The 26,137-nt window shown below is 39.6% G+C and overlaps 1 protein-coding gene across 1 annotated transcript in view; it reads left to right on the forward strand.

The window, feature by feature from the left end:
• The window catches only part of gabbr2 (gamma-aminobutyric acid (GABA) B receptor, 2), a 488,893-nt gene that overhangs the window by 233,027 nt on the left and 229,729 nt on the right, over positions 1–26,137 (forward strand). The window contains 2 exon segments of the mRNA XM_034160116.1: positions 1,157–1,243; positions 1,245–1,328. Of these exon segments, the coding sequence (XP_034016007.1) occupies positions 1,157–1,243; positions 1,245–1,328 (171 nt within the window).

Raw genomic sequence — 26,137 nt, forward strand, 5'->3', positions numbered from 1 at the left:
GCCAAAATGCCATATAAATTTCAGATTAAACATCCAGGAACTAAAGCAAAAGCAGTTGACATCCAGCCAATCACGTTTATGCTTTATTGGTCACATGAGGGTTTGGTGTATAAAATTTGAGGAACTTGAAAATGTATAATTTTTTTATTATATTATTATTTTTTATTCATTTTTTTTTAACATGTATTATACATTGTGAAATTGTGAATAATGACAAATGTGAAAATTAGTTTGAAGACTTTAATTCGGAGAAACATTCAGATAAATAATGTTCATGTATAAATACTGAGTTCTAGAAATCTGTGGCATTTTAAATTCAATAGCAGATGGAACAGATTTGCTTCCATAGGGGTGTGCACATTCACTGTTTTGCTGTTGTGAATCTCGTGCAGTCTCGCGGTCAGTGACTCACGCGAGAGGTCAGTTTCAGCAGAGGGTTGCTTTGGCAAAGGTCACTGGTCACTGGTGAAAGGTCAATTTGAGATTTTTTCACTCTCATGTTCACCAAACGTGTCAGACATATGTAAATGGGTCCTGGAATTACCCAGGTAAAATCAGATTTGCTGAAAGTCAATCACGGGGTGATGATCATGGGTCAAAGGTCAAATTTTTTTCAAGGGTCATATTTTTCACTACAAATTTCCACAAACCTGGCAACACTATGGAGGTGGCAACTGGAATTACCCAGGCAATGTCAGTTGGACTAAAGGTTAATTATTGGGGTCAAGGTCATAGGTCAAAGGTCAAACTGACCTTTTTTCACTCTGTTTGTATCAAACTTGGCACACTGTGGAAATGGTTCCAAAATTCCCCTTTCAGGTCAAAACTTGCCAATAATAACAATTATTATTTGCCTAAAGCCATAATTAAGGCTAAGCTAATGTCTGCCTGTCTGTTTGTTGTTTTACAGGTCATTTTGCTGATTTATATTCTTTTTATGTCAAGAAAGGTTGAATCCAAATTACATTCATTTGCAAAGGTGATTTCTACTCTGAAATGACAGAAGCCACTGTCCCATAGCAAGTGTAAACAGATTCATGATGCTACAACCTCAAAGTAGATTGTGCAGGGTTTTTTATTTTTATTTTTTATAAACAGTAGTGAATTCCAGCAGTTGGGTTTATTGCTCATGCTATCATATCCTTTTTTTTTTTAGCTGTCCTTTGCTGCAACGACCCCCGTTCTGGCAGACAAGAAAAATACCCCCAATTTCGTCCGAACTGTCCCATCGGACAATGCTGTGAAACCCGGCTGTGGTCAAGTTCTTGAACTACTACAACTGGAGCCGTGTGGGGACCCTAACGCAGGATGTGCAGAGGTTCTCAGAGGTTAGTCCTTCTTAATCTAAAGAAACTGCATTTTCACAGGTATAATGTTGAAAAGTTGCAAGAGAAACCTGACGTGATATCCTGAGAGGTCTCAGCTCAGAGTACAGACCAGAAACAAGTACACAAGCACCAGTCAGCATGGATAATGTGTGTATGCACTGCAAAAATTGAACGTTTAAAAAGACGTTTAAAGAATATTTGACTTTATTTTTGTCTAAATAGAAAAATAATCTTGTCAACCTTTATTTAACATAAGACAAAATGTCTTATTTTGGAAAATGTATCTCACATTTTCTTAATATGTTTTTTCCAGCTAATATCAAGCTGTATTTACCAGTAACAGGAAAGGCAAATCATCCAAGCAAGAGGCTAATCTTAAAATAAGAATTCTGTCTAGGTTTCAGACACATTTTGATTATTCAGTGCCTAGACATTTTGCTAGTTTTGAGAATTCTAACCAAGTTCTTTTACCCCATTGGCAGATTTTTTTTTTTTTTTTTTTTTTTTTTTTTATTAATAGAAGACAATTTGGCTAGATTTGAGATTATTTGTCTTATTTTGAGAGGGACCATTTTTGCAGTGTGGAGAGGAGCCCCATATCTCCTTCACCCGCAATTCTGTCTAGTTTTAAGGCACATTTTGATTATTTAGTGCCTAGACATTTTGCTAGTTTTGAGAATTCTAACCAAGTTCTCTTACCCCATTGGCAGATTTTTTTTTTTTTTTAATACAAGACAATTTGGCTAGATTTGAGATTATTTGTCTTATTTTGAGAGGGACCATTTTTGCAGTGTGGAGAGGAGCCCCATATCTCCTTCACTCACAATCTCCAATAGTTCATCATAAATACATAACACAAACCATGTCTTCAACATTTACATTAATGTAAATACTAGTTATATACACTCACTGGCCACTTTGTTAGGTACACCTCGCTATGCCGGTGTTGCAGACCGAATGATCCGCCCCTAAAAATCCATCCGCCTTTTGCAGCTGTGCATGTGTCATTTCGGACCACAGCAGCACGTCTGAGACAGAGTCTCTTCACCCAAAGCAATCAAATGGATTAATGGGATTATTAACCATCAGATGATAAAGGTAAAACCTCTTAAATCATTCTAAAGTCAGTTTTAAGCAGAAACGAGGCTGTTTTAAGCAGAAAAGAGGTGAAATTCTGTGACGTTTTGAAATGTCCGATACACTGTGAACGCATCAGCTTGCAGCTCGTTTAGCCGTGGCGCTCTGATCGCTTTCGCCGCCTTTTATGATGAAATAATGATGAATTTATGTGGAAATGATTGTTGTACAAAAGCTTCATATAGCTGTCGCTGAGATAGATGATGACTGGAGTGCAGTTTGAAGCAGAAACGAGATGTTAATCTGTGAACCACGTCATCGGGGGGACCGATTTTTAGGGGGACTGTTCGGTTGGTGACACTGGGTTGTGCCCCCTTTTGGCTCTGACAATCACCAAGGCGTTTCCATCCACACAACTGCCGCTCACTGGACATCTTCTCTTTTTTCGACCATTTCTCTGTAAGCCCTAGAGATGGTTGTGCGTGAAAATCTCACAATATCAACAATTTCTGAAATACTCACACCAAAAACCATGCCATGTTAAAAGTTACTTAAATCTTGTTTCTTCCTCATTCTGATGTTCGGTTTGAACTTCAGCAAGTCATCTTCACCACGTCTAGATGCCTAAATGCATTGAGTTGCTGCCATGTGATTGGCTGACTAGCTATTTGTGTTAACAAGCAAGGGAACAGGTGTACCTAATAAACTGGCCTGTGAGTGTATCTGCAATAGTGGCCTTGATGGCCACCATAGCTAGGCTGTGGAAATGAAAGAAACACCTGAAAAACAAGCACATTTCAAGCTACATATAGCTTCAAAACCATGTAGCTTGGGTTGCGTTCATATAACTGTATCATTTGAGTTTTAGAATGTAACAGCTGTTAATTTGAAAACAGCACTTTATGTCTCCGATTTCATACATTTCTGTGTGGAAACTTTCTCACTCAATTCTGTCCGATTCACTGCATCATCTATCCCATTCACCCATTCTCTTTTGTGGCTAACTTCATACAAAATCCTTTCCTCAGGGTTGCATGGAGGTATGACAGTGTTATTGCTGTCTTTAGAAGAAACGGATGTTGTATTTCTCTGATTTAATGAATTCCTGCGGGGAATGGTTGTGCACCTCTCTCTGACAGCACACCTGCTCCTAATCCATCAATGACCCAGCATCCACTAACCATCCAGCACATAGCAGACATGAAGTGGGATATTGAATAAGCAAAACAGAGTTGCTTATTTATTTGTTTGTTGTTCACCTGGTGCACCAAAAGTCACCATATTTTTAACAGTTTATCTGCATTATATACCCTTTTTAATTTGGAAACTCACAAGATGATGGGGGTGAGGATGGTCTCATCTAGCTGTCCAGCTATTTTCTCCCTAAATTTAACAGCGTGCATTTCTCAGCTTTTCCAAAGTCTAGGAACAATGACAAATTCACCTCAGAAAAGTCACCTTTTCCACCAATTGCTCTTATACAACCCCTGGCAATAATTATGGAATCACCAGCCTCAGAGGATGTTCATTCAATTGTTTAATTTTGTAGAAAAAAAGCAGATCACAGACATGACACAAAACTAAAGTCATTTCAAATGGCAACTTTCTGGCTTTAAGAAACACTATAAGAATCAGGAAAAATATTGTGGCAGTCAGTAACAGTTACTGTTTTAGACCAAGCAGAGGGAAAAAAATATGGACTCACTCAATTCTGAGGAATAAATTATGGAATCACCCTGTAAATTTTCATCCCCAAAACTAACACCTGCATCAAATCAGATCTGTACATTAGTCTGCATCTAAAAAGGAGTGATCACACCTTGGTGAGCTGTTGCACCAAGTGGACTGACATGAATCATGGCTCCAACAGGAGAGATGTCAATTGAAACAGAGGAGAGGATTATCAAACTCTTAAAAGAGGGCAAATCATCACGCAATGTTGCAAAAGATGTTGGTTGTTCACAGTCAGCTGTGTCTAAACTCTGGACCAAATACAAACAACATGGGAAGGTTGTTAAAGGCAAACATACTGGTAGACCAATTAAGACATCAAAGTGTCAAGACAGAAAACTTAAAGCAATATGTCTCAAAAATCGAAAATGCACAACAAAACAAATGAGGAATGAATGGGAGGAAACTGGAGTCAATGTCTGTGACCGAACTGTAAGAAACCGCCTAAAGGAAATGGGATTTACATAAACAAAAGCCATCATTAACACCTAAACAGAAAAAAACAAGGTTACAATGGGCTAAGGAAAAGCAATCGTGGACTGTGGATGACTGGATGAAAGTCATATTCAGTGATGAATCTCGAATCTGCATTGGGCAAGGTGATGATGCTGGAACTTTTGTTTGGTGCTGTTCCAATGAGATTTATAAAGATGACTGCCTGAAGAGAACATGTAAATTTCCACAGTCATTGATGATATGGGCCTGCATGTCAGGTAAAGGCACTGGGGAGATGGCTGTCATTACATCATCAATAAATGCACAAGTTTACGTTGATATTTTGGACACTTTTCATCAATTGAAAGGATGTTTGAGGATGATGAAATCATTTTTCAAGATGATAATGCATCTTGCCATAGAGCAAAAACTGTGAAAACATTCCTTGCAAAAAGACACATAGGGTCAATGTCATGGCCTGCAAATAGTCCGGATCTTAATCCAATTGAAAATCTTTGGTGGAAGTTGAAGAAATGGTCCATGACAAGGCTCCAACCTGCAAAGCTGATCTGGCAACAGCAATCAGAGAAAGTTGGAGCCAGATTGATGAAGAGTACTGTTTGTCACTCATTAAGTCCATGCCTCATAGACTGCAAGCTGTTATAAAACCAGATGTGGTGCAACAAAATACTAGTGATGTGTTGGAGCGTTCTTTTGTTTTTCATGATTCCATAATTTTTTCCTCAGAATTGAGTGAGTCCATATTTTTTTCCCTCTGCTTGGTCTGAAAAAGTAACCGTTACTGACTGCCACAATTATTTTTCCTGATTTCTTATAGTGTTTCTTAAAGCCAGAAAGTTGCCATTTGAAATTACTTTAGTTTTGTGTCATGTCTGTGATCTGCTTTTTTTTCTACAAAATTAAACAACTGAATGAACATCCTCCGAGGCTGGTGATTCCATAATTTTTGCCAGGGGTTGTATGTCCCAGCTTTATGGGAGAAACTTGTTTGAAGTTGCTGTATGGAAATACATTTGTTTAAAATATGCTTTAAGTGACGACTAGATATTTTTGGTAATGGGTTTCATCTGGGGATCCATGGATACTATTGGAAGTGGCAAATGAGTGATGGGGAGTATGGCTTTTTTGGCCATAGTGTGCGTTTTTTTCTGGGTATGATCCAGCTTGTAGGTGCCTCAGTGTTGAGGATCCGAGTGGCTGAAGAAGGCCATGTGTCATTTGTTGTGAACCGACACAGACAAAGCCTAACAGAAGTGAGTATGTCCTTGTACAATGTCACTTAATTGTTAAATGATCTAAAATTCTATCACCTCTCAATAACAACACAGACTCCAGGTTGACAAGTTGAGTGTTTCTTCTCAGGAATACTCAAAACCAATTACTTTATATATACTGCATATTGACAGTACACACCCCAAAGTAGAAACGCAATAGAACAAGAGTCAGTACACATAAGCATATCTTTTATTACAACAAATCTAAATCAGGGGACAGAATCAAGAACATATTCAGGTCACTTAGAATCTCTTGGTGTTCAGTTAAATTAGACAACTAGAAAGAGCGTGGAGGTGCATGGTCATTCTGTATACAGCAGGATCACTTTACAAAGAGAATGACAGCAAACAAAGCGTACACGTGAGGGAAGCTCCCAAGAGACAGATCACAGCGTTGAGTTAGTTGCCACCTACTGTTGATGTGATTAGAGAAACTGGATACCAGGCAACTTTTGTCTGTTGCATCACCAGTTACAGTTTGATATCAGAGTGACTCAAAGAAGATCTTAAAAAGAAAAGATTAAATCTAGGCTATGAGTGTCCCTTGTGCCTTGTGGCAAACCGCAGTTGAAATTTCACATCATCTTTTTTATCAAAGTCCTTCTTTGTGCTGCTGTAGCATGAAGCTATTTGCATGTTAATGAGAATAGCATGATTTTTTTTCAGTCATTGCTGTTGTATATTTTATGAATGAAACTTTATATTCACAATGTTTGTGTTATAGTGGCATAAGTAGGACGACATATATGAAATATGATCATTTAGGTTCTAATCGGTGGTCGCTAGATTTTACTTCAAATTGTACTGTACCTAAAAGTTGGGTGACTAATTCCTGAGCCTCTTATTGATCGATTTTAACAACTTATTGTTGAGTTGATGCTTAGGTGATTCGTGTGGGCAGTCGTCAGCTAAATTTAACCTATTCAGCTCTGGATGACTGAATTAATTTTTATTGCCCACATGGTCCATGATGTTTGGTTCTCAGAGGAGAGAAAAAAAGACAATAGTTTTAAAAATAACTCTGCGTGGTCCTTTAGCTGTAAGGTTTTAAGTCTTCATTAATAAATCCATATGATGACATAAAATAATGGAACTGAGTTTGCAGCCAATTTTTCACCCAAGAAATAGACAAAAGCAGATGCTACCGCTGTGGAATAGAAATTAGTGATCAGTGAAATGTTCATGCATTATTTATGTACTACACTGCGTCTGGTAGTAATTTAGTTTAATGTCCTCCGAAGGGATTGATTTTTTTTTTTCTTTTTTGAGACAATTTTGCAGACAGTAGAAGAATGTTATTGAGTCCCGTTTGTCCACTGTGAAATAAAGGGTATTGTCAGAGCCGGTCCTAACCTCTCTAGGGCCCAAAGCAAAATTCTACAAAAGAGCCCACCTATCTGACTCGTGAGACATGTAAACCATTTACCATAAATACGCAGTCACCACATACTCCTGTGCTCCCACTTCAATCAGCATGTTTCACAACAAATAGACATATAAAGTACAGTATAATGTCTGAACACTCAGGTTGGGCATAGTCTAGGTACCTAAACTGTGCCTGAATTGATCCTTTTTAAAAACTGCAACATGCACTTGACTACATTAAATAATTAGTCCATGAGCCGGTCATCAATTTTAACCTAAACGGTACCACTTAAGGGGACGAAACAGCACTTAGAGTCCAGCGTCAGTGTAAGTGTACTATGGCCTACACAAAAATGTATGATAGCCATCCCAGGGTGGTAGCTGTAGCCAGGTAGGGGTCAATGAAGAATTACACAGAGATCAAACTGCTCCAATCATATTGAAAACTATATCACATTATATGTCTGATCCTAACTATTCTGAAAAGGTCTAGTTTGGACTATCTATGATGGAATGTTCTGGAGTTATGGGGTAAAAACAGCAAAAATGGTGACAAGGGTCAATTTCAGTTTATACAGGGGTCAAAAGTTAAAGTTACTCCAATTTTAGTAAAAAATTATGAAAATTATTGTTTGAAGTAAAAGGATTAATAAATGAAATAGTTTTGACTACGTTGAATGGTTGGTCTCCAAAGTAAAGGTCAAACAAGATCAACATCCATTGGATTCTATGACATGTGACATATGTTACCCTGTAACATGATAACTAAGCATGACACATGGTGCAAACTATTCCTTATATGAACCCTATTAATCCAAACAATAATGCTCAGCTCTGTAACTCTGTGCCACGCAATGACGTGCATGACAGTTTTAAAGTTCTTGTCGCTGGATTATGCTTTATTATGGCTTAATTTGACCCTCAACAAGCTTTTCTTTCTACAATCATCACCTCCAATTCGATGGTAAGCTGTACAATTTCATCTTTTTTCAGACTCCGTGTTGTAAAGTTGCAGATTTTTCTGATCCATTTGTAATCAGCATGTGCACTGTAAATAAAATAGCTGGATTTCCATGCAGACACATTAACAGCGAACGCTATTTTGAACCCAAGATGGCACCAGGAGTCATGTGACCATTTTTTCCCCAACTCGTCATGTCGCCACTCTCTCAATCAAGGGACTCTAAGTCTCAGTCAATGGTCTGGTTGCAGTTTCAAAGTTCAACACATTGTCGAAAATTCCATCATGCTACTTTAAAACCTTAGCATGCCAAACTGGACAATGGGGTGACGTTTCTGTTTTTTTTTATTTTTACAGGTAACAAATAGATTCTCACTTGTTGAGCTCAAAAATCAAATTCATACAACAAACATTACGTCACTTCAGCTGGAGAGAAGCATTCAGTTCATTTGAAAACACATTGTGAGCACTTGCCTTAAGGTATTGGTTGAAAACAATCTGCTCAAGCCTAGGGATGTGAGCTGGAGGTGTGGGGGTGCATAAGAAGTCTCACTGCAAATCTCAGAGAATCCAAATCCCTTTATCTCTCCCCTCCTGAAAGCGGCAAGGGGCTTAGGACGGGAGGAAGACAGACGGCCCGATTCAATCAACCTGCCTCGAGATTGGCCTCTATCCCGATTTACAAATATGCAAGCATCGCTTCCATGTTTCGTGAGCCGTACAATCCTCTGATGAGTTCCGACTCTGCCTGATTTGGGGGCTTTTACAGCACCATGCAGCAAGACAAATGCTTAATGAGACGGGAAATGTGCTGTTTGTGTGCTACCACTTTGTTATACTGGGGATGCTGCATCATTATGTTGAGACAATATAGGCATTCAAGTCATGGTGTTATTGTTCAGTGGCAGAGAAAACTAAATTTGGACCCAGAGCATCACTAAAATAATGTCATTTGTTCCCAATGTATTGGCGTATTTTACTGCTGAGTTTGGAGTTTTGGTCAGCAGCGATGGTCTTTGCGACAGCCAGACGTAGACTTTGGAAATGAAAGTAACTGACCAAACGTGTCAAGTTCTTGACTCTTGTAGTTCTTCTCTACAAGAGTCAAGACAGAAGTCAGACTACCAGAACAAGAATTTTAGCCGAGGAAGCTTCTGAGATTTGCAGTGAAACATCCTCGCGTCAAGCAACCCAGTCCAGTCGAAGATTCAAGCTTCTCTACTATGGAAACCACCTGGACAACTGAGAGCCTTCACAGAAACACACCTGCTCCTAATTATCAGGATGCATGTAATGGTAGGATTTTTTGCCCCCCCTGCTTCTGTGGTAAATTAAATAAGCAAAACAAACTCGCTTTTTGTATTGATCTGGTGCATCAACGCTCATCAGTTTATCCTGACTTGCAGAGGTACCTGTCTTTGCCCAGATGAAGAGCAGTTATCAAGCTGTATGCATTTTTTGTAAAAAAAAAAAAAAAAAAAGAGAGAGAGAGAGATTAATAATAAAATAAAAAATACAAATTAAAATGTATTAATAATAATAATAATAATAATAATAATAATACAATACACAAACAAATAAATTGGGCACACTGTTTTTGGCTATAAATAATCTACAGCACTCACAGATGACTGGTTCAGTATTAAAATTGCTGTATAGTTATTCTAAAACTACCAAATGTGTGCAGTTTCCTAACAGTGCTGAGACATTTATTGTTCATTTTAATTATTTTATTTTTCATTCAATTTTTTTTCATTTTCTGTATTGTATTGTATTGACTTAGAATAATTAATGCCATGATTCCACACGCTCCCATACAGTTGGTTGTGGTGCACACTAAAGCTTGTTTGTGATCTGCTACATAAAGATAAAGAAAAAGGTTGATTTTGATTAATTTATCAGTGTTAAGTGTATTTTCAGACTGTGGCTGACGACGGGACCAAGGTGAACGCCTTAAAGCAGGGATTCATGATGGATTTAATCGTTCTTGAAAACGTGATCTTTTAGAAGTCGCGAGCATTACATAGCACTAGGGTAATGGCTAATGTTAGAATGAATAAATGGCTCCTTTATAATTATTTTATTACATATATATGTAATAATATGGTTTGTTGTGTGGTTAATTGGCCTAACTGATCATCTCAGAGACATGTGTTGCTTTTTTCCCCATCGATTGATGTGGCGGCTTACGCGCAAAGAAAGCCACAATGCCGAGAGCCCAGCCTTCGCTGAAGACACACACAGAGGCACAAAGCCACACATGTAAGGTGCTTCATATATAGGATAATATGCTCTTTAAATTTGGAGATGAATCCATGTATTGTTTTTGAGTAATTGTGTTAACAAACTAGTCACTCGCTGCATTTTACACGGTACACGTAGAGACTTTTCCCAATGTCTACCAATCTGGGCATTGAATACACCATTGATAGCATTCTTTATCTTCTTCACTCCTGTGTTTCTTTCTCTACTTTCCTGTGCCAGTGTACTGTTTCCTAAGGAGACTACCTTCAAGGTTAATGTTATGTAATGCTTGTTAAGGATTCAGAGTCATGCACATCATGTATGCACACACACACACACACACACACACACACACACACACACACACACACACACACACACACACACACACACACACACACACACACACACACAGTATGGAGTCGCCTGGGACTAAAACCAGTCAGGTAAAACCAACTCATACATCATAGAACATGCATCATGAGGTGTGCTGGTGTCTCTCTACACACTAGCACACACACGCATGCACACACAGACTGCAATCAACATTATTGAACTTGCCAGACAAATACGGCTCACCGTGGAATGTAGCAGCCATTATCAGTCAGTCAGATGGCAGACCTGACTGAGATCAGGATTAAGACCCTGTTCTGTGCCTGGAACCCTCTCAGCTGTTGCATTTAATTACACTATTGGAAAACCTAACACAAGTCACATTTTCAGTGTTAAACCTCTCTGATTTGTTCGACTTGCCCTATCCACCACCAAAAAAAAGAAAGGGGGGAAAAAACTATTCACTCCGGTAAAGCCTTCTAAAATTCTGTACATATAAATGTTAATTTTCCTCAATGCAGAGGAAGGCAGTGATGAAATACCAAAGTCAACATCCACAAATGCACAGTGGAGTGGGGGTGAGTACATTTAGTCATTGTTTCAGATAAGAGGTTGTTGTGCCTGACCTTTATTTATTCAGGTTAGTTGCAGACCTTAATGCTGTAGCCGTGGATTGTAGCTGACAGAGACACAGCTATGATTTATGCAAGGCAACATAGAGCGCTGCACGCCAATATCACCAGATTGAAGTGCTGTATGTGCATTATTACAATCACATCTACCTTCTGGAAAAGACCTTTGCTATTTTACCATCAAAGAAACAGGACTCTGAGGTATTTGTATCAATCTGAAACACTTTACGACTTGGTAAAACTCATTGTCTGCACATAAAGTCCACTGAGGACTCTTTTTTTCCGACTAAGAATCCCCTTGAACCTGCTAGAGCTGAATTATTCTATTGTACAATGAGATTGGTATGAAAAGTAAATCTACCTAATGTTAAGTCTTAGAAAATACACATAAAGCACCATCCTTGGTTGCCACCAGACCTAGGATTTGGAAATGAAAGAAACTAACAAGCTCGTGTGAAGCTTCAACCACCATGCAGTGGTCACCAAATGTTACCACATCCACCATACTGGGAACCATTTTGGGTCCTGGATGGCAACTTCCCAGGTAGACAATCTCTTAAAAATAGCCATCTATCTACGACATCCGGGTGAAACTTTGGGTTCCCCTTGGCCTTCTCCAGTTGCAGGAGTGTCCAACACTGAGGTACCTTCATGCTGGATCATGAACTGAGAAACGCACCACTTGATCAAAATGTAATACCTGACATTCTTTCACAATGCAAGTGGTATGCCTTATCTGAGTCCCCCTAAGTTACTGTTCGTTTGTCACAAAGTCATTTCAGTGGTACCCAAGGATCCTCCAAACACATCCAGTTATTGTCTTAGCTCACCGGTTAGCATCCATGTCTCACAATCATATATTAAGGCAGGAAGAACCAGGTCACTCTGTTTATGGACCTCATGATTCCATAAGCTCTTCTAAGGCATCTCTCAAACTCAAAGACCAGTACCCACAAACATGAATGTTGCTGCCAATATATGTGAATCTCTACAAATTTGCCATTTTTGTTACATACAAATACACTTCTGATGACTGAGTCCACTGAGTCATTGAAAGCCTGGGTCTTACTCTTGATCCAGGACAATGGTAAACCCAAAACACTCTAATTCCTCACTCAACATTTCAAGTGCTGCTATCAGGACATCCATTGATTCTACAAAGATCACAGCATTGTCCATGAATTCAAGGTCAGTAAACCTTTACTTCTCAACAAAGAAACCTAAGATGCTGATCTCCACAACTCTACCAAGCACCAGTCAATTCAAGCATTGAACAGAGTAGGAGCCAGAACACATCCCTGATGAATGCCAGATTCACAAGAAAAAGTCATAGATTCTATCCCCATTCCATACAGCACTCACAGTGTCAGTGTAGTACTTGGAGTACTTGCAGGTCATTTTGGTTTAAAATGTGTGGTCAGGTGCACAGTCGGTGCACTGCAAGTACAATTCTGAGGACACAGAAAGCAATAAAAACCTGGTCTAAAGTCAAGTGCAGTGTATTTTTGATGTCTGTGTAGCACAATTTTAAAATAGTTTAATGTCCTCAGGAGGGATTGATTGCTAGTAGTATACCAGTGCTGTTATATTTGTACCTGACCGCTTTCATGTAGTTCACTCTCATGTAGTTCTTTTTTTTAATCTTATTTTCCTGCACTTATTTTTGTCCTGGTATCAAAATTGTCACAAATAAATCACTGACATTGACTATGACAAGACAGGAGGTGGGGCATTTCTTCATTTGCGGGGCCCTATGCAGCGTGCAATGCATATTGGGAGGTCTGACTCTGGATATTGTAATTAGACCAGTTTTGAAATAAATCAAGTGTTAAATCAACTTGATGGAATTTTTGATGACATCTGATATGGTTTCAGATCGCAACCCATCCAATACCCTGTAATTCTCTTCTCGAAGGTTGAATAATGTGGGATAAGCCATACGTTTACAAAGGCTGCATGGATATACAACTGAAGTAGCGAGGTTTGCACGACAAAACATGAACATGAACGACCTGTGTCACCCCAAATTTCATCATACCATCACAAAATCATTTTGTGACACCATCACAAACATATACCCAATTTTGTGATGGTGTCACGGACGACTGTATTAAATCACTTTTCTGACGCCATCACGTTTTTGGGGGCCATACTAAAATACAAAATGGACGAAATGGAGCGAAATGGAGACCGATGATCACGAAATGGAGGTAAAATGTAATCAAATGGGGCAGAGTGAACCAGACGGATTCCAAATAACTACTTTTATATAATTGTTTGGCTTTTGTTTTTTGTGAGATGCGCTCAGTACATGTAGTAGGGGCAGGTGTGCCATCTGGCATTCAAGAGATGAAATTTCAGTCAACAGGTCAGTCTGCATCATTTCGTTACAGTTTACCCCCATTTTGTTATTATGAGTCCCCATTTTGCTTCATTTGGCAAAAAAAAAAAAAAAAAAAATTAAATAAAAGTACTTAATTGAATCATATTTGGACTTGATCTGCTCCATTTCGCTTCATTTTACCCCATTTTGTTATTGTCAGTCACTATTTTGCCCCGTTTCGGTAAAAAATATTAAATAAAAGTGTTATGTGTCGACGCGGGTTGAGGAGCGGACCTGCGTCAGACGGAACCCAGCGCTAAAAATAACCAGAAAGTGGTTCCAATAACAAAAACAATTTATTTATTTCACCCGCTGGTGCACAACAAAGTGTAAAAACCAAAATAGCGTCCTTCTGGTGGAGTGAAGGCTGGCACACTCTCCAGTGCCCAAAAGGATCGAAGCCCGGCGCTCCTGGACCCACTACCACGCCAAACACCCCCCAGGTGGACACGACAAACCGACTCTCTGCGAAGCATAGAAGAGGTGAGGTAAGTCAGTAGTTACAACTAATATCCTTCAAAAGACACACACTATCAGCAACACATTCAGGTCTGTATTTTAAGCTTTATGCAAATGAGCAGCTTCTCACAACAGGTGGAGGATCACTTGTCCGCACGCCACAGCAGTGAGAAGCAAGCTGCACAATTCTCATCACAATTCAAGTATACTGCGTAACAAAATACCAAGTTACTATCAACAATTAGTCAAACACTTAATCACCTCTGATGTGTGCTGACAGCATGTGTCCCTCACCCTTCCTGCTTCACGGGCTCCATGTGTCAAACCCAGGCGCGGTCCTCAGCGTCTCACAAACGAACATCACAAGGTCGAGTTCCCGGCAGTTCTGCTTGAATCACACATGACTTAAATGCAGAACGCCTTCCAATTATCTGCTTCAGCTGAAAGTCTTTAAGGCTGCACGTGAGCACCATTCACAGGTGCTGCACATGATGTTGATGAGGGTGAAGGACTCTTCAGCCAGCACCTTCTCCACAGACAAATCAGTTTTCATGCCACCTGGAGAGCAAAGAAAAGAAAAGAACACCAAAATGTCCAGCCACACCCCCCAACACACAACAAAAAGTATTTAATTGAATCATATTTGGAGTCAGTCTGCTCCATTTCGCTACGTTTTACTCCAGTTTCGTTATTATCAGTCCCCATTTTGCTCAATTTTGCTTAAAAATAATTAAATAAAAGTACTTAATTGAATCATATTTAATCATATTTGGAGTCAGTCTGGGCTAGTCTGCTCCATTTCATGATTATCAGGCTCCATTTTGTTCCATTTTGTATTTTAGTATAGCCATGTTTTTGGCGTGTGTGATCGGGTTGGCATGTGAGCATGAGTAGATGTTTGAGTTTGTTTTCATTTTTAGTTGGATGGGTTTAGTCAGTGCCATAAAAATATTATGGGTCGTCATGTGAATCCTTCAGTATTACCAGCTTGCTTTTCTAAGTGTGCGATTGTAATATTTTGTGCAATATTCACCCCAAACACAATTGCACATCTTTTCTAAACTTTCTGCACATAGTAATTCATCTTCACTTTGTCACATGCATTAAAGGAAACCTGTTTTGTTTATATACTATCTGAGTACCAGTGTGTTCCACACACATAAGTTTATCACACTTGCGTTTAACACGTGTAGCCTGTGTGTGTACGTACACTCGTGTGTGTGTGTGTGTCCATGTGCTTTCACACGTTTCTGAAAGTACAGTTGGGTTGTTTGCTGATGGGGATTCCCAGCTCCCTCAGACAATGGATGATATTTTTGTTGTGGTGGAAGGCTGCTCCGCCCCCCGCCTCCTCCATACCTTCTCCTTGGCCCCTCCCCTCTACATGTACATCTCTCCACATGACACAGTCAGTCCAAAGAAACACACAAACACCTGTCCTTTCATATTTCATCAGAATAAATAATTCTCAACCAAGAAGAATTCACCATGAGATGTGATTTTGTCAGGCTGAGGTTTAGATCAGGCTCAGCTAATCTCTGTTCAGCATGATCTCACTAGTTCACCTCACCACAGCGAGAGTTAAACCGGAAGCCTGACGTTCCTCTCGGCCTGCTTCAGGATTGCCGATGGATGAGTGCAGTGAGCTCTCCGTCTTCCACATCGCTGATTTAGAGTTTCGTCGTTCACTCAGAATGATGTCATCCATCATTTGATTCTTGGAGAACCAGACTTTGTTCCGTGTGCATTCACAGAAGGTTAATGATTTACACAGTTTCCTGGCGAAACAGTAATTACGGAAATTGGTGTCAGTCAGCATCTCTGACTGCGGAGGAGTGAATTCATCGCTTGAGTATCTAACAATATACACTTAAAATATATTGCACATTTGATGAGAAAAAGTATATTCATACTTTATCCTCAGCATCAGTTTATATAATATTAAAGCATTCTTTAAAATTCTACTTGTTTATCCTTTATTTTGTACTTTGACATGATAATTGTGCTCTGACATGATCTCAGATAATAAACTCATTTCTGAGCATCAAAGGAACCAAAGCAGCAGAGATGAAACACTTTAAAGTGGTCATGTCGTTACATATTGAGATAATCTTATCTTGGTGCCTGTATCGAATCATATCTTTTTCTTTTAAAGAGCATCATGATACCATGAAACGTCAACTACTAGAATCATAAACAATTGATAAAATATACAAATAGAAAACAGATAAGATCAAGGATTTATGCTGCACATATTGCAACATTTTGGGATTACCTTTCACTGCTATGCAGATGATACTCAGTTATATATGCCGATAACTGCTGGTAATCTCGTTCACAAAATCCTTAGAAGATTGCCTTGCATCAGTGAGAAGTTGGATGTCTAGAAACTTCCTACTTTTAAACTCTGAAAAGACTGAAACGATGGTTCTTGGTCCATTGAGACATCGGCATCAATTTGACCAGTTAACACTCAGCCTAGGCTCGTGTGTCATACATCACACTGACAAAGTGAGGAACCTTGGGATAATTTTTGATCCTTCGTTGTCCTTTGGTCTCCATATTAGAAATATTACTAGGACTGCTTTCTTCCACCTGCGAAATATAGCAAAGATTTGTCCCATCCTGTCTATGGCTGATGCTGAGACCCTGATCCATGCGTTTATCTCTTCTAGATTGGACTACTGCAATGTTCTATTTTCTGGTTTACCGCAGTCTAGCATTAGGGGTCTCCAATTGGTTCAGAATGCTGCAGCCAGACTTTTGACACGAAGCAGAAAGTTTGACCACATTACACCCATTTTGGCGTCTCTTCACTGGCTTCCTGTCCCAGTGAGATCAGATTTTAAGGTTGTGCTACTAACCTATAAAATTATTCATGTACTGGCACCTCCCTACCTAGCTGACCTAATTAAACCTTACGTACCGGCCCGGGCTTTATGTTCTTAGGGTGCAGGACTACTTTGTGTCCCTAAGGTGAGTAAGAAGTCTGCGGGTCACAGAGCATTCTCTTATCGTGCCCCTGTTCTGTGGAATGATCTCCCTGCGTCAATAAAACAATGAGATTCTGTGGAGACTTTCAAGTCCAGACTTAAGATGCACTTATTTTCCCTTTCATATGGCTAGCATACTGGTGCAGTTTTGTTTAATGCTTTTTACTCTTTTAATTCATGTTATTAGTAATTGAAGTGGGCCGCGGCCTCAACTTCACCTAAATTCTGGGTCTTTTAGTGAAGCTTAGGGCTAGTGGCTGGCGATCACCTTAGTATACTCAACAAAAATATAAACGCAACACTTTTGGTTTTGCTCCCATTTTGTATGAGATGAACTCAAAGATCTAAAACTTTTTCCACATACACAATATCATCATTTCCCTCAAATATTGTTCACAAACCAGTCTAAATCTGTGATAGTGAGCACTTCTCCTTTGCTGAGATAATCCATCTCACTCACAGGTGTGCCATATCAAGATGCTGATTAGACACCATGATTATTGCACAGGTGTGCCTTAGACTGCCCACAATAAAAGGCCACTCTGAAAGGTGCAGTTTTATCACACACCACAATGCCACAGATGTTGCAAGATTTGAGGGAGCGTGCAGTTGGCATGCTGACAGCAGGAATGTCAACCAGAGCTGTTGCTCGTGTATTGAATGTTCATTTCTCTACCATAAGCCATCTTCAAAGGGGTTTCAGAGAATTTGGCAGTACATCCAACCAGCGTCACAACTGCAGACCACGTGTAACCACACCAGCCCAGGACCTCCACATCCAGCATGTTCACCTCCAAGATCATCTGAGACAGAAACCTGTCAGAAACCGTCTCAGGGAAGCTCATCTGCATGCTCATCGTCCTCATTGGGGTCTCGACCTGACTCCAGTTCGTCGTCGTAACCGACTTGAGTGGGCAAATGCTCACATTCGCTGGCACGTTGGAGAGGTGTTCTCTTCACGGATGAATCCCGGTTCACACTGTTCAGGGCAGATGGCAGACAGCGTGTGTGGTGTCGTGTGGATGAGCGGTTTTCTGATGTCAATGTTGTGGATCGAGTGGCCCATGGTGGCGGTGGGGTTATGGTATGGGCAGGCGTCTGTTATGGATGAAGAACACAGGTGCATTTTATTGATGGCATTTTGAATGCACAGAGATACCGTGACGAGATCCTGAGGCCCATTGTTGTGCCATACATCCAAGAACGTCACCTCATGTTGCAGCAGGATAATGCACGGCCCCATGTTGCAAGGATCTGTACACAATTCTTGGAAGCTGAAAATGTCCCAGTTCTTGCATGGCCGGCATACTCACCGGACATGTCACCCTTTGAGCATGTTTGTGATGCTCTGGACCGGCGTATACGACAGCATGTACCAGTTCCTGCCAATATCCAACAACTTCGCACAGCCATTGAAGAGGAGTGGACCAACATTCCACAGGGCACAATTGACAACCTGATCAACTCTATGCGAAGGAGATGTGTTGCACTGCAAGAGGCAAATGGTGGTCACACCAGATACTGACTGGTATCCCCCCCAATAAAACAAAACTGCACCTTTCAGAGTGGCCTTTTATTGTGGGCAGTCTAAGGCACACCTGTGCACTAATCATGGTGTCTAATCAGCATCTTGGTATGGCACACCTATGAGGTGGGATGGATTATCTCAGCAAAGGAGAAGTTCATCTCATACAAAATGGGAGCAAAACCAAAAGTGTTGCGTTTATATTTTTGTTGAGTATATTTATTCTGTTTTTCTTGTTGATTAATGCTGGCAAATTATACAGTATTTTTTGTCTTTCTGATGCCTGATTCTGTTTTTTCTCTGTTTAAGGTGCAGCTCCATCCAGAGATGGGAGTTGTGTTTGTGTTGGCGATCCTCCTGTCCTGTGCCAACAGCAATTCTTGTATATTCGTCCATGAATTGTTCTGTGAATTATTTCTGTAATTTATGTTTGTAGCATGGCCCAAGCAGAGGGTCACCCCTTTGAGTCTGGTCTGCTTGAAGTTTCTTCCTCAAAGGAAGTTTTTCCTTACCACTGTTGCTCTGGGGGTTGGTAAGGTTAGACCTTACCTGTGTGAAGCGCCTTGAGGCAACTCTGTTGTGATTTGGCGCTATATAAAGGAAATAAATTGAAATTGAATTGAAATTGATTTCAATTTACACTTCAGAAAAAAATATTTCTTTGAAGTTAAACATTCACCACACATTATTTAGTGCATAATCAGTGTGAGTGATGTAATTATGTATCGTGAAATGTATTGAAATCGTGGAGTAAGTGGATCCTTCTACCCCAAAGAAACAACTTGAAATATTCACAAATGTATATCGTAATCCTGTAAAGACCAAATCTGTGATGCGCCAATATCTGCTCAAATGAAAGACTAATGTTTCAACAGATTATAGACAAATTTATTAGCTGTGATCATAATAAAGTATATTTTATTCATCAGCTTATATTTTGTAAATACTATAACGAAAAAACGTACTAAAATTGTTAGCTGTTGTTATTGTGGTGATTTTATATGCTTCATTAATTTAATGTAATAAATTTACTAAAATTAGGGAAGTGTATTGGATTCACTGGATAAAAAAATTAGACCTCTGATCTCATAATTAGAATCTCATAATTCCACGATCAGGTGTCTAATTTGTTTTTTTATATATCACTTCTGTACTTCCAGTCCCTCAGTAAAGAAGCGGGCTGAGCCAATGATAACACACTGTAATCAAACACAAAGTGTGGATTTTCCCCTAAGGTGCACCTGGATGAATGTCCAGGAACGGGCACGGGGCATCTCACCAAAATGAGACGTGTCTTGCCCCCCTCCAGACTTCCTGCTTTCACGCACACAGCCCCACTGACCACAAAAACAACAAAAAAATTGCCTGATTTTGTAATTTTGAGATCTTTTCTCAGATCATCAGACTAATTTTTCTTTTATCCAGTGAATGCAATATGATTCCGTATAATATATTTTAAGAATTTTTATTTTGGGTTTTTGAATTTGAGTTTGAGTTTGCCAACTTAAATAAAATAATTTTCAAAAATGTAATTGTTAAAGTTTTAGTAGCATAACAATTTACAGTTAATTAAACCTGTAAATCTAGTTTATGTTTTTCAATAAAAAAAGTGACAAATAAATTTCTGCCTAAAATATTTGCATTACATTTTGGTTTAGATTTTTTGATGCATTCTTTAGTTTACTTGTTTAATTTAGTTGGGACTACAAATATTTATTAGGTGGAATCCAATACACTGAGTCAGTTTTTGAATGTATCACTCAAACAAATGACTCATTGGATGAACTCAATTCAATTATGATCAGGATTTCCATCTACTGAATATATGTAGCTCCAACTAAAAACACATCAATGCAAGATAATGTAATTTAATTTAGTTGGGACAACATATGTTTATTAGGTGGAATCCAATACAATGAGTCAGTTTTTTGAGTGAAAAATGAGTCATTGGATGAACTCAATTCAATTATGGGCAAGATTTCCATCTAATAAATATATTTGGATTAGATTTTTTGATGTATTCTTTGGTTTACTTTTTGACTCTGCATTGTGATGTTATGATTCTGCCCATTTGCTCCCCTCGGGACGCAAACTCATGATCTCCGGCATGGCAGTCGGACTCTCTAACCAGAAGGCTAAAACCCAGGGCTCTGGCCTGGTGACCAGAGAATTCTTTTGAGCTGTTGGGAGTGAGGTTTACTGACTACATATGCACAGCGACACCTGCTGGCCTCCGTTACATAAACTCAATTAAAATGAGTAAATGGAATGCACTGGAAACACATCGCCACCACTTAAATGCCCCAAAACTTTAAAAGTGCTTAAAGGAACTGAGTTATGACAACAATTCATTTTTGAGTTAGTTTAATTAATGGAAATGAGTGACTATAACTTTTTTCAAAGTTTGAGTTACATTAACTTAATTATTGTATTAAAATGGAGTGTTCGGTTTAACAATGTAACACGATAATAGTTATACACAATTATGTACATTTCTCCCAGGAGTCCTTATGCTCCAATTACTATGAACTCTTCTCCTTAGGGCCCTGTCCCACTTGCGTTTAGGAGGATTTGCGTATGGATTGCGCACAAAATTGGCCCATATTCGCCAAACATCCGCAATATCTGTGTAACATGCCTGTATGAGTCGGCCGTCATCCGAACACGCCCGTGATCATCCGCAGAGGCACGCATGTTCGCAGCCAGGATTTTTGAGTAGCTCAAAAATCTGGATGCAGATGACATCTACTTACATACTCCATATATACTCAATTCATACACAATACATACTCACTCTATGCGCTGTATATCTGCCGTTAACCGCTGATATCCACAACTGATGGGGATTTGCGGCTTGGCAGCGGACCGGGACAGTGTGTAAAACAGATATATTGAGTGCCCATCATGTCCACATCACAAACTAAAATATGTTGTAGCGAATGCATACAAATTGGCCACGAATAAAGCGTTTTTATTACATCTGCTTTGCAGCTGATTTGTGGACAATCTGTGAATGCATAACAAACACGTCACGTAAACCCAAAGTACTATATGTGGCAGAAAGCGACATACCTGCCAGTCAGTGCCGGTTCGGCTGTGTAGATCCACAAAGATGTAGCTGCTGCAATCCAGGACTTTTATTTAACACCAACAAAAGGAAGAGTTGCTGTTTACTGTGACACTCTCAAAAAAAAAAAAAACACCGTCTCACACCCTGAGCGGCTTCCCCCCTCCCGTTCCCCAAACTCATGAAAAGTTAACCCTCGCATGACAACACTCTGTGATCAACTTGTCCAAGTCCAGCAAATGCTCCAGAGGCTGTATTGTTGGTGTGAATAGTGATGCCGAAAGGAGCGAGTGCGCTTCTTTTATGACCGCAATGCAGATGCCGTGCACGCACAACACGTGCGCGATTCATTCATAATACACCCATAATACTGCCGTGATAATCTCAATGTGTCGGATCAGTTTCCTCACTACATGCGTTATATAACCGTGATTGTTCATCATATATTTGCTATATATTATTAATATATCCATAATTCATACTGGGACATTTGTCATTTTTGGCCATTTTTGTTGCGGATGACAACGAACTCCCACAATTCGTATACTCAATTCATGTGCAATTAATCCTCTCCCCAGTGGGACAGGGCCCTTACCTTTGCAATATTGTAAACATGAGTATTTTGCTTGTGTTATTAGCCTCTGATGTAAAACTGTCGCTAAGCTGAGTGATGGAGCAACAGTGTCTGCACGTCTTCTGATCGTTATCCCCTCCACCGCTGCACCCGCTCCAACATATGTCCTTAAACCGGCTGCCCCATACTTCTCTTCCGACCTACTTTCTTTTTAGCAGTGCAACGACGAGGCCTTTTAGATCATTGCTCGACACAACAGGACATTTGTACCATGTCCAGACCACCAAGCAATTGTTCTTCAAGAGCAAAACCTGGTTGTATTGATCCACTCCAGCCTCCCTGTTGTTTCAGCTCAATGAGCACGACATTGGAGGGAATGTTTGTACAGGAGTGAGTGATGGAGAGAGTAATTTAGTCCTCCCTCTAGGCTGGCAGAGGAGGAGGAGATTATGGCAACATATTTACCGGCAGGAGAGAAAGAAACTGAAAGTGGCTCAGATTTATACTGACAATTGTGAGCAAACAAAATAGTTGTTTATTAATTATAACCGCAGCAGAGATTTAGGGATGGTGGAATACTACATTTTTCCATGAACGAGTACAGAGTGTCTAAGTACTGGTCATCATCGAATATTAAAACTAAGTAATTGATACATCTAGAAGTACAATAACATGCCTCAAAGAAGTGGCATCAGCATGTTTCTTTTCATAAAGTCATGCACCTTCATAAAAGCTGCCTGTGTTGCTTGAGGTCATGTTCAATCCCCCTGTTGGAAATTTTTCAGGGCAAAGGTTACAATCTGCTTTACCTTTGTTGCAAAACATGTCTAAACATCTGACTTCACTTTCCGTGTTCGCAATATTGTAAATAATATGAGTTTAAATATGCAAGACACTATTCAAACTGAACCCTGGACACTGGCATTAGTATGTTCCAGTAGCATCACCTGGGACAACCCAACACAAAGTAAAGTCCATCAGAAATCTGGAAATCTGGTTAAGAATGTACTGTTCAGTGTATATTGATTTACATCAGTAGAATACATCTTCCCAAAATGATATCAGGGTGTTTGGGTGCGCTTGTGGAGTTCTGTTCCAAAACACATAGTCATTGCGTTGTATCTGCTAAGCCCACCTTTCTCACTAGGAGAAAGATGTTGGGAACATAGCGAAGTTCTTGCACATTGGTCACTTCAGGTGGGAGCATGCACAGGTGTCATCACATTCACCACACTATAGAACCGCCTTGGGTCCTGGATGGCAGCCACTCAGGAATACAAACAATCAATCCCCATCTCTCCAAAGTAACCATCTATCTATTGCAGCCTTATGAAACATAGATGTACCTTTGGCCTTCTCCAACCACCGAGGTCCTCAACACTGAGGCACCTGCATGCTGCACGAAAAGAAATGGCTCTTTGGATGAACTCAATTCAGTTATGAGTAGGATTTCCATCTAATAAATATATGTAGCCCCAACTCAAATAATACACATCCATGCAAGATAATGTAATTTAATTTAGTTGGGACTACATATGTTTATTAGGTGGATTCCAATACAATGCATCAGTTTTTTGAGTGATATCACTCAAACAAATGAGTCATTGGATGAACTCAATTCAATTATGGGCAGGATTTCCGTCTAATAAATATATGTAGCTCCAACTCAAATAAATCACATCCATGTAAGATAATTTCATTTAATTTAGTTGGGACTACATATATTTATTAGGTCGAATCCAATACAATGAGTCAGTTTTTTGACTCAAACAAATGAGTCATTGGATGAACTCAATTCAATTATGGGCAGGATTCCATCTAATAAATATATGTAGTCCCAACTAAATTAAATGAAATTATCTTGCATGGATGCACTTTATTTGAGTTGGGGCTACATATATTTATTAGATGGAAATCCTGCCCATAATTAAATTGAGTTTATCCAATGCATCTGTTTTTTGAGTGTGGATGATACCCAGAGAAACATGCCAGATATCCAGAATGTCATAGCTGATGTTCCCTCACAATGCTAGTAATAGTTCTCATCTGGAGATTGGAATGTTCTCCTTCTACAACATGACCAGTAATTGATCAGAGTTTCCGTAGTCTAGACATCGACAACTCAGACTCAAATCACAGTGTTTTTTTTTTCTTTGTTTTTGTAGTTTACTCCAATCAGGAATGGCATAAGCTCCAAGGGATACTCAGAGACAGGTCAAGTCTGGGATCATGTGCTGGTCCTGCACATCCACCCCACAGCAGAACTGCATTTGGTTGTAGTCAACGGGTCAAACTCCACCTCACAAAAATAACCACTAAGACAATGAATGTCTCTCTCATCCAGGTCTTTTTCTTTTTGTTTCATAGTGGTTGGCATCCAGCTTGGTGGTACATTACTGTCAACATCTGCTCCGGACTATGACTCACAGTACCTTATTCAGTATAGAGGAGCAGCTTGTCATGTGTGTAGATGCTGCCACCTTGTGACCATGCGTGATAATGCAGTATTTTTTTCATATACAAGTTGTTTCTGAATGTCACAAGACCTCCCAAAGTAGTTTAAAAAATGCATCAAAATAGTATAAAATGTAAACTTTACATCACTAAGAGCAGCAACAAAATGTGTTGAAGTTGCTCCTATGGTGTGTGCACGTTCAGTATGCATCAGTATGTATCCATATAAGGTGCACAGATGTGACAAACAGAGACTATGAAAACACACAGCCACAGATGTTTTAGGGTGCACACACTGAGTTTCTACGCAAGCTATTACGCGTTGTTTACTGCTAGTAGAGCTGCCATTTGAGTGCACACATTCTCTGATGGCTTATGCTCCCTGATGCCAAACCGAGGTGAAAGGGCAAGTGGCCACAGGGCATAGCCAGAGGAAATCAGACAGAGGAGCAGATGTCAGCAGTAAATCAAGGCAAGGACATCACACATCTTTCTCAAGGCAGATCATTAATTTTATAAATCCCAAGTACAGTACCTTCAGTAATGGGTGCATTCCATTTAGGTGTTCCCATGCCACAAGAAAAAAAAAAAGAGGGGGCCTTATTAATATATTTAGATGCACATTTTCAGCAGTGACAAGTAAAAATGTGTGCCTGTCTAAATTTGTATCTTAAAGAGAGCAGCCAGGGAAATGGAGAGAAAGTGAAAATATGCGTGAAACCGTGTGATAAAGCACCTCCAGCGCCACATCACAGCAGGGTACCTGCTCCATTCTTCTCCTCCTCTGATGCCATTACCCACCATTCTACTGAATCAATAAATCAACGGAGACACCTTCCCGCTGCACCTGTGCGCACACTACCCTGTATGCCTGCTTTTGTCAAGACCAGATAACCATATGGGATTGTTTAAAATGTGTAACTGTGGGTATTTTGTGTTATTCTATAAACACTATTGAATAAATGCACATTGAATATTATGTATGTTGCAACACCAGGTGGTGTTTTTCAGTTTTCCACAAAATTGTTCAAATTTACTTCATGCTGGAATGAAAAGTACCTTTATTATTGTGGGATACGAAATAATTAACGCTAATTTCATGACAGATAACATCAAGCAGATGACTTGAAGGGGGAAGACGATGAACAAGGTTTGAAGTTCATGCTGCATTCAGTGGAAGATGTCTGGAGTTTATACTTGATGTGGACATGTCTTGTCTCTTTCAGCCAGCCTGTGAGCAGGACTTATGTCCCTTTTGTCCTTTATTTCACAATTATGACA

Source organism: Thalassophryne amazonica, chromosome 20, assembly GCF_902500255.1.
Source record: "Thalassophryne amazonica chromosome 20, fThaAma1.1, whole genome shotgun sequence".
Classification (NCBI taxonomy): domain Eukaryota; kingdom Metazoa; phylum Chordata; class Actinopteri; order Batrachoidiformes; family Batrachoididae; genus Thalassophryne; species Thalassophryne amazonica.